Source organism: Silurus aristotelis (genome assembly GCF_946808225.1).
Source record: "Silurus aristotelis genome assembly, chromosome: 23".
NCBI lineage: Eukaryota > Metazoa > Chordata > Actinopteri > Siluriformes > Siluridae > Silurus > Silurus aristotelis.
Window position 1 is genome coordinate 3,093,622 of NC_139596.1, and position 15,286 is coordinate 3,108,907.

At 42.5% G+C, this 15,286-nt stretch overlaps 1 protein-coding gene across 1 annotated transcript in view; it reads right to left on the bottom strand.

Moving 5' to 3' along the window:
* cemip2 (cell migration inducing hyaluronidase 2) overlaps positions 1-13,140 on the bottom strand; it is a 26,076-nt gene extending 12,936 nt beyond the window's left edge. Inside the window, exons 1-6 of the mRNA XM_083526348.1 lie at positions 12,874-13,140; positions 10,324-10,651; positions 8,893-9,033; positions 8,179-8,749; positions 2,824-2,993; positions 1,274-1,462 (exon numbers count right to left, since the gene is read on the bottom strand). Of these exons, the coding sequence (XP_083382474.1) occupies positions 1,274-1,462; positions 2,824-2,993; positions 8,179-8,749; positions 8,893-9,033; positions 10,324-10,630 (1,378 nt within the window). The 5' untranslated portion in view covers positions 10,631-10,651; positions 12,874-13,140. The remainder of the gene's footprint in view (positions 1-1,273; positions 1,463-2,823; positions 2,994-8,178; positions 8,750-8,892; positions 9,034-10,323; positions 10,652-12,873) is intronic.
* Between the last annotated feature and the right edge of the window lie 2,146 nt (positions 13,141-15,286).

Here is a 15,286-nt window from a genome sequence, read left to right on the forward strand (position 1 = left end):
GGTGCTTTGCCAGCCCAGCGTTAAAGTGACAGTTGTATAAATTTGTGCAAGATAATTGTGTAAGTAAGGAAAAAGTGAGGCAATGTTGGAATGGCTGAGGTTTTTCACTATCTTCCTGGTCTGGCCCCGTTTGGTGTAGATGTCTCAGGACGCTCTCAATGGTGCAGGTGTAGAAGGTCCTTAGCACCTGAGAGAGTAGTTTAAAGTCAGTTAAGACTCACAGATGGTACAGATGCTACCAGGCCTTCTTCACCAAGGTGTTGATGTGACAGGACCAAGACAGATCCTGCTTTATATGAACACCTAGGTACCAGAAACGTACTATTCTCTCCACTGGGGTCCCGTTGATCTTTAGCGGTCATACCAACCAAGTCTGCTATAAAACATTTTTGCAGTCCAGGTGGCTCATCGTTATGTGGAGATGATGTGTAATGGCCGCTAGCGCTGTTAGCTGCAGCCTCGAAGCAAACATAGAGCTATCATGTTGAAACTGTGGGTCTAGTTTCCACCCATAGCTTCCTTCACCACACGTGCAAATACGATGTCGATGTCTAGTTGCGATTACTCAAATACTACAGGAACCATACTGCACGTGTGTATGCACACACTAACACACACAGCGACATCCAAAACATCAAAGCGTATCTCTGGAGAGATTGTGGCCTCTTCACAATCTCGGGCCATTGGTCCTTATGGTCCTCACACCCTTTTCCTGTTTCTGAGGAAGACAGTGTTTAAGTCAGTAGTCGATGCATGTCTCTCCTGCCCTGGGAAACTTTCTTATCTCCCAGCGTTTAATCATTTCAATCGAGACATAAAGCTGCCGTCCTACGTCCAAAACACAGCAATAAAAGCTGATTATCTGCCAAAAAAGTGGATAATTTCCAACAAGTCGATTTGTCAACATCCCCGTCCTGCAGTAAAGCCAACACGCTCTCACACACATAACAGGTGGACGAACCAAAAATATATTAGCTCTCCCAGAAGGCAAGTAAAGAACTAAATGAACAGAAAGGCTGTTCATGAAAAAAAAAAAAAAGAAAACCACCCAGTGAACACCCCAATGAACAGTCTCCAGACACTCGAAGTGAAACGTGTGCATCGTTAAGAAGAGACTCGAAATAAACTATTTTCACACACAACAGGCAGGGAGACAGATACAAAGACAATGAGGAAAGCATGGAGAGAAACCCACACTCAGATACAATGAGAGAGACACACTGAGAGAAACAGACACAAAGAAACACACACACACCCCCTCCTCCTTTCTCACCTTGTATGCGGAGCTGTGTTGTAGTGCAGTGGGGGCAGGGCAGCAGTGTAAACTCTTCAGCCTGGTGCATGGAATAGTCCGTGCTGGCGACCACGATCCTGTCTCCTGGTTTCCAGCTGCTAACATTGTCCTGCACGTTCAGCACCATCTGGTCCACCACGTCCACCTGGAATCCCGATGTGGCAAAGCCTGGGAGACAAACGGGTTTTGAAACAATACGCCAGCTGACAAAGGACTCTGGCGTAATGCATGATGTTCCTCAGGAGAAATTTGTATCAGATCTGCATGTACTCTACTCATTTAGTGCTCCTGGGATTTTTTTGTCAAACATGAGGGTTATGGCAGAATTACATTCTGTCTTTTATGAATGGGGTTCAAAAGCTCTCATGAAGCATCAGTGTCAATGAAATCACCATTTTTGTGGCCTTCTGACTCGATACTCAAGTCGTATCGGTATTAGCGGAAAGTTTTGAGCAATGAAAAGCGGAACTTGCACGACGCATACGAAACGTGTTGCTCAAAGAGTACTTTTCGAGAAGCCACAGATCACCACAACTGTTTTAACGCTGCGTCTGACTCTATATAATTGGACATAATTGTCGCCGCGAGCAACATTTCCAGACCAAAGAGCCGTCGTTCCGAGCGGGTCAGCCTGCTTCATCGTCGTTTCTAACAGCAGTGCTCAGAGCGATGCTGCTTAGACCTAATTCAGCATTAATAGCTGGAGGTGGATGAATTCAGTGTAGAGGAGAAACAGCTTGATGCACAGAGCGCCCTTTGTGTCTTGGTAGGACACTTCCAGTAATCACTTATATGACATCAGGATTTTCAACAACGGGTTTATTTAACAACGGGTCCGTATAAAACAGACACTATGTCGTTATTTAAGAGAAACGCTGGCTCTGGGTCTGAACAATTGATCAATTCAGAATTTTGGTCACGATTTTGGCGTTGGTTTGCGAAAATTAGGTGCGTATTATGCGTTTCTTTTCATTCGTTTTCTTTTCTATAGGAACATTTTATTCATATAGGTTGAAATTTCTTTGGTTTTAACATCAATGAGGAAAAAAACCCAAGGACAATTAGAGGAATAAAACACATCAGGCCATGGTGTTAATGGAAAATTTTACGGCCCCAAATTATATTATAAGATGCTAAAAAGCCGGTTGGTTCACTAAATATTAGTGCACGCTAACTCCGGAGTGTTACTGGAAATACAGGAAAGCCAAATATAGGTAGTATAACATGCACACAGCTGGAACGAAGCAGCAGTGCAACTTGAAAAAAAAAAAGTCTCCTTTAAAAAAAAAGTGTTTAACGAGCATGCGAGTGTGTATGTGACCTTGAGGTCAAGCCACAGTGATCATTAGTGCTTTCTTCTGGAAGCACTAATGATCAATGGAACATAAGCAAGTAGTAAACAAGTAGTAACAGGTAACTTTGTGCTCCCCTGAATCGTGATGATGCTTTCAACCGACGTCGTCATTTACAGCTGAAACCCATTTAGATTTAGTAAAAATGGTGCAATTCGATGGCATTTTGTAACTTGCCGTTCCACCACTCGCTGTAGGCCGACACAAAAAAGCGCCCGCCATCCACGGTGATGAAATCGCGATGGGCCAGCGCCTTTCCCCCGGTGTCGTGGTTCTCGTGCTCCCGTACATCCTCCGAGCACGAGCCGTTTCCTTCACCGACCACCGACACCAGCGCCCACGCCTGCCTGCGGAAGAAAAAAATGATTTAACCCCAACTATCAGTGTTTCCCCTCACTTTTATCAAACTACTACAGTCTGATCATGAGTGCATCTCGTATTGGTATTTATCTTCTAGTTTACTTCATCACAAGACCATCACAATCACGTTGTATAGCAAAACAATGACGATGCTATTTGTGTACATATCATGCAGCGCTGTTTCTGCCTGTAATCTTGATATAACATGATTAATGTAATATAATTGTCTTCGATTCTTCTCGCCTAAACCGCTGTCAACTGAATGGAGAGCACAGCTGCAGCAACTCAAGTGTAGAATCAACAAAGTGTTTTGCGCCATTTTCCTGTTAGAAGGCGACCCTCCACCATAGTTTCAAGTCTTTTGCAGACTGGAACATGGCTTCTCCTGGCACAATCTATCCATCCTTCCTTCCTTCTCACCCCTTATTCCGCCTAATTTACCGGTTTGTTCTGATAAAAAGCACCAGTGCACTACCACCACCATGCTTCACTATGGGAATGGTAATAAGCAGTGCCATGCTTCACTGCCAAAATACAGCCAAAATACCTGCCTGTTCCTTCCTGATGCCCCAATTCTGGTCCTTATACATTGGAAATCAGTCGAAGCTGCTGAGACTGGCTGCACACACACAGCCTGAAAATTCATGAGGTTACTACGAAGAACCATGAAGATGGATTTGGACTGTAATTAATAAACAGTTCGCTACACTGGATTAAGGCTGCAGTTGTCTAACACTTTTGAACTGATGTGTCAACCTCAAGAATAAGAGAACTATAATGAATGGACATTTGGGGTCACCCAGAGGAGAAAGGGTTCCCTTTTGAGTGTGGTTCCTCTCAAAGATTTTTCCTCATTTAATCTTAAGGAATTTTTCCGGCTCGATCATTATATGGGTTTCTGCTAAACTGTTCATTGTTAAAAATGCTATACAAATAAAACCGAATTGTTTCCCAAAAGAGATTTCATATAGTTTGCGTAAATAGTGACGTCCTTTTCTCCACTATTGAATAAATCAATGCCTGAGTGTCTGGGTTATGGGTCCTGAATCTCTTTAGTCCCAGAGTTACACTTGGCCTGCTTGGTTGCGTATTCTTTAAAAAAAATTTTAATAACGGAATTTAATGGCGCTCCACAGCATGTTTAACAGTGGGGCATTTTTTTTTTATCAAACCCTGAGTTGTAAATCCTAAACTTCATCCCACTCTTTCGGTCATAACGTTTGGTGTTTATTTATGTTCTCTAAAAACCTTCAGGAACAGATTTGTTACTATTGAAATCATGTGACTCTTAACAGAACTCCATTCACGCCACCAGCCTCATTCTTTTTTTTTTTTTTTTCCCCCACCCCAAATCAACTACAACGCACTAGAACTCCTTCCTGTGGTGGAACACTTGGGCACAAGACTCCTCCTATAAATCTAAGCATTTCACTTTCCACAGTTCTGCATGATTTCTGTTCCTTCTCATCATGAATATGTAAACGTGAACCTGCTGCTTCTCCGACGACAGAAACTGGCCATTCTTTATTGTTATAACGAAGCCGAGCCACGCACAGATCCCTGCGCTACGAAGTGTTGGCATCGATCGGTCCGCGACGAGAAAGAGGAAACGGCCCTGGGTGACCACAAGCACCACAATTCATGACAGATGAAGCACACAAATTAGTCTCTTCCTTCCTCTAAAGCTGACACGAACGCTGCGACAGCTTAAATAAGCGCGGTGTAACGTATAGTTTTAATGCCGACTGAACTGCAAATTATATTCATTCTTGACTTCATGGGTGGAAATCCAGACTCGCTACACAGTCGTCTTCAGAATATCATCTCTCATGCGCACACACACAGAGCAACATGATTACATTCAGTGCCACTGGAGTGAGTTTTAAAAGCTGGTTAGGCTTAATTTAGCTTTTCCTATTAACGCTACTGCTTATTTTAAACATTCACACGTTTGATTCTTAGTCATGCTTTATTTTTGCTTCTGTGGGTGCCTAAAAACATCTACAATCCTCAGAAACACTAGTACCAAAGAGTAGAAAGTGTCCAACAAGACAAAGACTAGCATTTGTAAGCACGGGGGTTTTTCTCTTCCCAATTGTGGTAGCATGAGATTTTACCTTCACACCAAATAGGAGACTCAAAACCTGTTCCCGCATGACAACACCCCTGTGCACAAATGACTTGGTTTGCTCCAGTATGCTTTACATGGGTTGGAAGATCTTCAGTGGCCCAGTCCAGAGCTCTGACCTCAAGCCTATTGAGTACGATGAATTGGCACCCCAGGCCTCCTCACCTACATCAGTACCCCACTTTACTGTCTGAATGAATCTCACACAAAGCTCCATAAGCACATTCCAAGATCTAGAACATCTTCCTAGAAGAGAGGAGGATATTATAAATGCAAATGGGGACTAAATATTGAACAGGGTGTTCAAAAAGCACACAGGAACATTTTTTGGCCATATAGTGGATCTTCCAAAAGAATAAAAGCAAACGCCCTTCCTCTGACGATCACAACATTTTTTTGGGGTTATCCAGGAAAACATCATGAGGAAAGAGAAAAGAGGAAAAACAAAAAAATAAATAAAAAAAAAAAAGGGGTAAATTTTCCCATCAAAGTCCAACAAAACGCAATGACAACCATTTCCTGTTTAATGAAAAGTAGAGCCACCTGGGTATAGTTCTGGCAGCGAGCCAGGAATTTTTTATTCTTATTTTTTTTTAAAGGTGTAGTGTTTCTCTAAACAGATTATATATATATATATATATATATATATATAATAAAAACAAAAAAAGATGTAAAATGAAATAGGTGAACATTACAGTTTCTTACCACAATAACTGCCTGGCATTTTATATATCTTTTCTCTTTTACAGACTTTAATCCAGTTAGTAATAAGTTGATTTCTGTGATTGAGGCTTCACAAAAACCAGAGAAACGTTCACGGCAATTTACAGGAGGAGTCTCCAGTGTCATGATTTGCACCAACCAGAGGTAAAGCTGTAACTTTATGTTTAATGCTGAAGGAAAGTCCTCAGGACAAAGGGAATTATTTTGTCTCAAAAAAATGAGGGGAAAAAACAAACAAACGAGAAGCCAGTGAAGGACCGACATTTATAGCTTCTATAATGTAACAGGATATATATACACACACACACACACACACACACATTCATCTGGTCCCATCTCATGTTCTGGGGTATCATCAAACATCAAATTGTTGCTTTAATCTAAATACTGCATCGTGTGGCGAGCAGAGCCGGATTTAACTTGATTAGACTTGCGGTTACAATGTTTACAATGCAGATGAAATATAATCTGTGCATCATAATGAAGAAACTGCAGACAACCCCAACATTTTGTGTTGCCTTCTGGACATTGGGGGCTTTTCTACATCGGTTTTCCAGAGAGCTGTTGAAAAACTTCTAATAATAACAATTGTAGTGGACTTTTTTCTTATTCCACAGTAAAACTCAAATCCAAGTTCTTTGACCAGAAAGCTCATGAAGCGCACACACACACACACACACACACACACACACACACACACACACACACACACACACACACTACCCCCTGGTGTGTAGTGAGGTATCCGTATGTGTGTGTGGCAAAAACTGAAAAGAGAGGAGGGAACTTGGCCTGTGAGTTACACAAGTTTGAGCCAGATGTTTCTGTTTGTGCAGGGGGTGGGGGTTCACAGGAGAGGGTTAATGCCAAGCCTTCAAAGACACTGGGACTACTAAGATGGGTGGAAGAAAAGAAGAAGAGTGAGAGAAAGAGACAAAAAGAGTTTCTGAGAAAGGAAAGTGTGTGAGCATGAAGGCCGGGTGTGCGTAAGCATTTTAGAGCTCAATGGGTACAAAAGGTTTGCGTCAAGACCCTTAATGTCACTCCGCACTCTGTGTGTGTGTGTGTGTGTGTGTGTGTCCTTTTTAGCTTGTCCTTACACTGCCAGGTCAGAAGAGACCGTGTGTTTTGTTCCGAAATTCACACACGTCAGCTCATTTTTCAGCGCACATCCTGGAAACACGCCGGCCAAACCCTCCAGTGCTTTTCCTGTACAAATATGCCGAGAGGAAAGATGGAAAAGGCTGCCAATCCATTTTTTGTTCACCCCCCCCTTTTAAGGTAATATGCCAGGATTGGGTTAGGTTTTGTGCTGCAGAGAATCTAAGGCCCATTAGCGACACATTAGAGCACGGATATGGCAAATATCACAATTGGTTACACATTGGAGGACATTGAGTGTGTGTGTGTGTGTGTGTGTGTGTGTGCGTGCGTGATATTTGCCATTTTGCCAATTTTGCCATATTGCCAATTTTATCACCGACACGCCGGTGATAAAAGGTGTCAGGAAGCTGCGTGTTATAATTATACTATATACAATTATACGTGAATGTTGGTCATTCTCTTCTAACGCATTTCTGAGCAGTAATGCAGAGCTGTATGTGAAAAGTGTAATGCTTATCAAGTCTGCAAATGAAATGTCTAATGTCTAAAACAAGAAAAGAAAAAAAGAAAAGAACAATTAGACAATAATTCATAAAAGTGTGTAGGACTGAATGAAGCAAACCGGATGGATCAAATAAGAAAATTTCCACGTTCAGCCTCACCCGCAGATATCAAAGCAAACTTGCTGGTTTCATTTCCTCCGCTACTTTTCTCAGCAGATTACAAATAGACTACAAATAAAGACATTATTTTAGGCCACTCAAACTCTTCCAAACACCTCCAACCATATCTTCACAGAGTTTATGTACCGGGGCATTGTTCTGCTGGAACAGGTTAGTTAATCTAAAGGGAAACATCATGCTACTGCATCCGAAGACATCCTATACAATTGTGTCTCCAATTTTGTGGTGACAGTTTGGGGAATAACTACATCTGGCTGGAAACAATGGGAGTCCCAGTGCTTTTGTACATATAGTGTATTTAAACCCCTTAAACCAGGGGGTCCACACTTCTCCCAAAGGGCCAATGTGGGTGCAGGTTTTCATTTCAACTAATCAAGGGTCAGACCTGAAATGAAAACCTGCACTAACACTGGCCCTTTGTAAAAAAGATTGAACACCCCTGCCAGGACCTTGTGGGTGTCCATACTTCCATTTCTCTTGCTCACGCTTCTTTTATTTTCACTATAATTTGTCTGGCACAATATAAAACATTACCTGTATTTGAGCTGCCCAACGTAGTGGCTGCCCAGAAGCTTCTGGATGGTCTCCCTGGTATCCGTCTCGAGGTTCTTGGCAGCCGAGTCCCCAACAGCGAGAGCAACTATGCGACCCTTTGGCAGCAACTGCAGCATCTGGTTCAGACTTTTGCTGTCGTTCAGCGAGTCGTGTGTGTCGAATCGGTCGGGAAACTTTAACAAAGCACCGGTGTCCTGGTCCACTACACGAATGTTGATCCCTCGACTGAAGTTCTTCTGGAAAACGTAGCTGCCTGCTTCTAGGCCCGTGGCAGGTACAGTGCGTGTGAGTAGAGTCCAGGATGGCCGCTGCACTCCATGGAGCTCCAGAGTGCCCCCCGGAAGCACGCCTACAAATTTGCGTCCGAAATGGGGCACAACCGGAACAGAGGCGTCGTCCGAACGGCCCACCAGCGTGATGGTGGCGTGGGATCGATATCGACACTTCGGGGCACCGATGTGAAGCGCACCCCCTTCTTCGATTAACACATAGTGGGTACGTAGAGTAATGTTGTTTGAACCGTCTTGATTATCAGCAAACACCACCAACCCTGTAAAGGCACCGAAATGATTTAGAGTATGAAGTGAACACGGCTGCAAAATAAAAGACGAGTGAAAACTCATTCATTCACAGCTGCATTGTATTAGACATCACTCAGGCTTCAGAGTCCAAAGTCACATGTTCACGCCTTACCTCCCGATTTGATGGTCAGGGAGTGGAAGGTGGCCGACGCTGTCAATTTGTACAGTTGTCCCTTGTTTATCACCATATCCTTTTTTGGGATGAGTCCCGGGTTCCATTTTATCAGTTTCAGGTTGTGGTCAGGACAGTTCTCTGTAACACACCGAAACAACTCTTCATGTTTATCACAACAGCTTATAGTTACAGAAGACTTTAACTAAAACTTTTTTTTGGTCAGAAACTAGACATCCATCACCATCATCGCTAGACCAGTGCCAGATTACCGAGTGTTTATGGAGCTAATGAAAACCTGCAATAACTCTTTGTACTAAAATGCGGGGGTGGGGAGCATATGCTTCTATTTGGGGACAAATTCTTGACTTTTGCTTCCCAAGAAGGTGTACGCGAGAATGAATAAAGCTTAATTAAACTTCCTGGTACCAACCATCTCAGAAATACCCATAAATCAGAACTTTATGGAAGAATTACTGAATAAACAAAAATAAATACCGTATTTTCCGGACTATAAGCCGCTACTTTTTTCCCACGCTTTGAACCCCACTGCTTAAACAATGAAGCGGGTAATTTATGGATTTTTCCTCGGTTTTTCCTGGTTTCACAAGCTTCAAGCCAAAAAACTGAGCCCCATAACATTAGACAAATGAAATTGCCAAATGGGTTAAGGTGAAACAATAAAATTCTTTATATTAAATCAGATGCGCTCCCACTGAATCGAGCCGCACCACATCATAAATATGGATGAGGTTCCTCTGATGTTTGACCTGCCGCTCACTTGGACTGTCAACAGGAAAGACGGTCATGCGGAAAACAACCGGGCATGAAAAAACGCATGACCTGTGTTCAAAAAACTTCACCTGTGTTCTGAGCTGCACGGCATCGGGAGAAAAGCTTCACCGATGGTGATTTTTAAACGCACGACGATGCCGAAAGAAAAACTCTCGAGAGAAATTGTTGTGAAAGGAAGGAGGAAGACAGTGAACAATGACTTTCTTGGTAGGCTACTGTTTAGATACAAGCCGTGTAACAGACACTGTCTTTCATTAAAGCCTGTGTAAAGGTTATTAGTTTAAATGTAGGCACCTGCGGCTTATAGACAGGTGCGGCGTATTTATGTTCAAAATAAAAATATTTGTAAAATTTTGTGGGTGCGGCTTATATTTGGGTGCGTTTAATAGTCTGGAAATTATTGTACAATTAAATTTATTGTGGTCATGGTGGACCCAGAGAGACACTGATGAGACAAAAACTGCACTGAATGAAAAAACTGAGCTTTTGCTAAACACCTGGCTATTACCATCCCTATGGTGAAGCATGGTGCTGGTGGAATCACTGTAATATGCAGAAGAGTCTCATGGAAAAAAAAAAAACAACATACGACTATTTTGATATTCAAGTACTTGCAGGACAGCAGTGGTGACTCACCATCGAGGACTTGGCCAGGGCTCAGGCAGAGATAAAGAATGAGCACGAAGAAGAACATGGCGAAGAAGACTCCGGTGCAGATGTACGTGTTTTTCCTCTTCTGCCGATTCTGGAAATCCGGGGGTTGAACGGCAGGTGGTTGCGCTGGTGCCACAGTTAACGGTTTCGGACGTGCTGGTGGCGGAGGCAAGGCCTTGACAGGGGGAGGAGATCTCAAAGGAACGACCCGGGTCATGTTGTATGGTGTCGACCCGTTGGACGGAGTCACTAACTGGGGAAGACGCCCAGGGCCTCTGTTCCCCTGCATGGTGAAGCGGGCTGGCACTTTCTACAGGATTAAAAGGAAACAATGCATTTTAAATTTTCTATTGTTTTTCTTTTTTGTTTTCAAGTTTGAACATTCAGTCCAGATGGTTATGAAACGTTACTGTGGCTAAATGGCTCTCAGTTTTCAGGCTGCTGTTTGGCACCCTTTTAGTTTTTTTATGGCATTGGGGATTTTTTACATTTTTATAGTATTTACACAAACACATGGCACCCATTAAGTCAAAGAAAGAGAGAGAGAGAGAAACAGTACACTCCCTCAGTCCTAGACGAACACACTCCAAGGCTACGGTCACATTATTGCTCAGTTCAGATTTTCTCAAGATTGTTCAAACTCAACATTCCTGCTTTGTGAACAGATCTCTGCCCTCAAACGTCCTGCCTTTTCCAAACGAAAAAGCATCTTGTTCACGTAGCATGTGCACGTAGTTAGAATAACATAAACGTCATATTTGAGGTAAACGAACAAGCTGCCGTCACAAACCTTCTGCATTGATTTTTCTCTCCAAGTCTTGGACTTTTTCATCAAGGATTCACAAAAGGTCTCCCTTTTTGCAGCTATTGTAGTTTCATTGTTGTTTTTTTTTACTTTGGTACTATAAGGCACACGTCTGCATGTGATATTTAAGAGGCATGTTTGAACAACTTGGAACGGAGTTTTAGACAATGAAAGAAAAAAAAATCGTATCCTTCTCTCGCTGGGAATTTTCAAGCCCCTACATGTATACAGACGCCCAATGTCACTACAATCTAATTATCTTGAACCTTAACCTCATAGATTCTGTGGGAAAACGCTTACCGAACACGTCAGTGCAGGCCGATGCTTTAATACCAGTTAGTTGGGGGGAAATGGAAGATGAACCGCGCTTTACGTGAGATGATTGATCAGACAGGTCACATGCAGATAATTATCCAATCCGATCATCTGGATTCAATTAGATCCTATCCGAAAAGGAGTCGATTGGAGCTCAGGAAACGGTTTTGTCCAACGCTGAGAACGCAAACACGTTCACCAACCGTCCCCGAGTGCTATTTGGGATTATTCGGAAATATGATTCATATCTGTCAGGACGTGTCGCTGTGGTGATTCACCAACACAAACAGGCCCATCAGAATCAGAGGATTTGTATGGTTTCTATCTCTGATATCTGAAATCAAAACTGGATACCTGGTTTGTAAAAAAGGGTAGTTCACTGGTTTAGGCATCGACAGTTCACGAGTTCAGATACCAGCACCATCAAGCTGCCACTGATGGGCCTTTGAACAAGGCAAAAAAACTCAACCGCTTAGTTGTGCGTCGCTTCTGATAAGGGCGTCTGCCAAATGGCAATAAATGTAAATGGTTTTAGCTCATCCCTATACTGTGCTCCTAAACTCAGCACACATTATTTTGAGCCTGTATGCCGACACATTTCCTTTTGATACAGGAAGTCAGAGCTACACGACAGAGTGCCGAAAGCTTACTGAGCACAGTAAAGAGATCACGAGAGCTTATTGATGATTTCTCATTGACGGATCCTGGGATTGCCCGTCCGAAGTCGGCCGTAGAAAAACAAAGAGCATATCGGAACGAACGTTTCTTCTCTAAACTGACTGAAAAAATACTTGTGGCGTAGTTGGAGGGAAAAAAAAATTTGTTCAAAACACACAAACCGTACTGGCTGTTTACAAGCTACTAACGTGGGGCGAGATACGCCCACATGGGCGGGGCTTCATGGTTTAAAGAGTGTTTCATTGGACAAAAACAACACAGGTGCAGGATGAGTCGTTGAAATTTGTTTGTTTGTTTTTGCATAAATGAGAGAAATTTTCATGTGTTTTTCGGAAACAATTGCGCAATATTTTGGATACAATATCATTAAATGCGCACTAGAGAATGAGATGGAGAATTTAGAAGCACTGAAAATCTAACAAAAATAAAGTGTATGCATATATGTATGTGTGTGTGTGTGTGTGTGTGTGTGTGTATATATATATATATATATATAAAAACATATAAACATATATTAAAGTCAGCACTCAGTTTTGGATGATTTTGTTTCAGTTTTTGGGTTTTTGCTCAGCTGCAGTGATTCCATCTCGAAACATTTCATTCAAACTCAAACTCAAAACCCAAGTTATAACCCCAGGAAGTGTTTTTTTTTTTTTTACCCCTAGACCTCAGTGTAAAACTTCCCCGTGTCCTACAGAGACGCTCTGACTGGACCCCACGCTTTCTCCTCTTACCTTTCGCGACCTCTCACTCCGCTCTCACCATCCGCGGGCCTCCTGGAAACCCAATATAAAGGGGGAAAAAAAACAAATAAAAAGGATTTCCGATGCGGTTTCTATGTGTCTATTTGTTCATTTCGGTTCCATGTTGTTGTTGCGTGTTATTGGAGTAGGTTATTGTTGAATCCCGGAGCAGCGGTGTCTCCGCGGCGAACAGCGTTACAGAGAGCGGAAATGAGCGGAACGAAGCCCCGAGCAGCGTCTCGAGCAGAGGGCGGAGCGGTCTCGAGCAGGGGGCATAGCTTGTAACGCACACGTAAAGCAACACGTGCTTAAACGTAGCTCGAAGGCGGGATCTTTCTTATTATTGTTATTGATATTGAAAATATTTGGCGACCCCTAATGGCAGCAGCCAAAAGAAGAATGAAATGAGATCGTGTTAGAGAAGTGAAGAAAAGGGTGCAGGCAGGGTGGAGTGGGTGAAGAAGAGTGATAGCAGGAGTGATTTTGATAGAAGAGTATCTGTGAGAGTGAAAGGGAAAGTTTATTGGACTGTGGTGAGACATGAGATGTTGTATGGTTTAGAGACAGTGGCACTGAGTAAAAGACAGGAGGTGGAGCTGAAGGTAGCAAAGCTGAAGATGTTGAGGTTTTTGTTGGGAGTGACGACGATGGAAAGGATTAGAAATGAGTTTATTAGAGGAACAGCGCATGTAGGACGTTTGGGAGACAAGGTGAGGGAGGTGTGATTGAGATGGTTTGGACATGTGCAGAGGAGGGACATGGGGTATATCAGGAAGAGAATGCTGAGGATGGCGCCACAAAGAAGGAGATTTATGGACATGCAGGTAACTGGGTTGATCCGCTGTGGCGACCCCTAATGGGAGCAGCCGAAAGAAGAAATTAATTTCTGTCTGTTATTTTAGTTGTATATCATTTATTAAACATTAGCATTTTATTAAGCCAAGGTAAGCTTTTTTTCACGTTGGCGTCCCCCAATATGTGTTTCTTCCTCCAAACTGTTCCTCCAAACTTGGAGTGCGAACAGACGTATAAAATGTCTTTGGATGTGCCAGCATGAAATTTTTCCTTCACTTGAACTAAATTTAAACTGCACCCCAGGCCTCCTCACCATACCTACATCAGTACCTAATTTTACTTGTGGCTAAATGAGCATACGTCTTCACGAAATCTAGTGGAACTTTTTCCTAGAAGAGTGAAGGTTATTCTAACAGCAAAATAGGGATTGGAAAACCGGATGTTCAAACAGCACATGCCAATCTTCTGCTGTTATAAGAAGATAATCATAAATGTGTTGATGTGATGAAACCCTTCCAATAACACATCCCCAGGAGCAAATTACCAGTGTTAAATATTTCCATCTAAATATTTTTATCTGTTTGCGGTTACATTGCGCAATGTCTGTGAAGCAAACTATCACTTACCTCATAGCAGCTATAATTTACTCGTCCCCTCACCATGCTTCTGTGTTTACACAAAAAAACGACCCGATAGTGTTACTGAGAAACCGCAGTGACCCCCCCTTTCCCCCCCATACAACCCCCCACAATGGTCCTGTAGACTTTCCCATTAAATGTTAGTTACAGCTCTACCTCTGCCAGTGGGGAGTGCTGAGAATGTTGGAGTCTCACAGCTCCGTTTTAATTCCGAGCTCAGGTTACTGTCTGTAAGGAGTTTCTGTGCAGGTTTCTCCCTTGTCCATGTTTGTTTCCTCCTTATTCTCAGCCCCCCAACTCCCAACTAATACCTGACTCAGTTAAAATTAATCACCCTCTGCCGAAAATCTTGTGTGCATATAGAGCTGAGGTAAACATACGTCCCTAAACATATATTCCTGCTTCAAACCCATTGTACCTGAGATCCACCATGACCCTGACTAGGATCAAGTACCTACTGATAGTGATCTACCTACTTATCAATGACTTTTTACATATATTGTCATCATATTTATAATATACATTAAAAAGGTATGTTTGTGTTACCAAAGGAACCTGTGATTTGCCTTGAAATTCTATCATTGTTAGGGCCGCTGCTATAGAAAACTAACCAACACCTTCTGACCAATCAGATATGTACAGCCAGGATTTGTAGATCTATAAGATGGTCGATTTAATGACCTACAAAACGATGAGAAACATAATAGGTGTGCGAATTAAGCAGCACGTCTACTACACGTCTACGTCTACAGATACAAGTTTGTGGACACCCAAGATGGTAAACTAGATATTCTAAGATGTTCCACTAGATATTGGACTGTGCTTGTGGAGATTTGTGTTCATTCAGCCACAACAGTTTGGGGGGAAACAGTCAGAAGTCCCAATTATTTTGTAGAGATTGTGCATTTAAAATGTAACTCTATACATGCTAGGAATACGTTAGTATTGATTTTGTCATCATCTCTCTAACG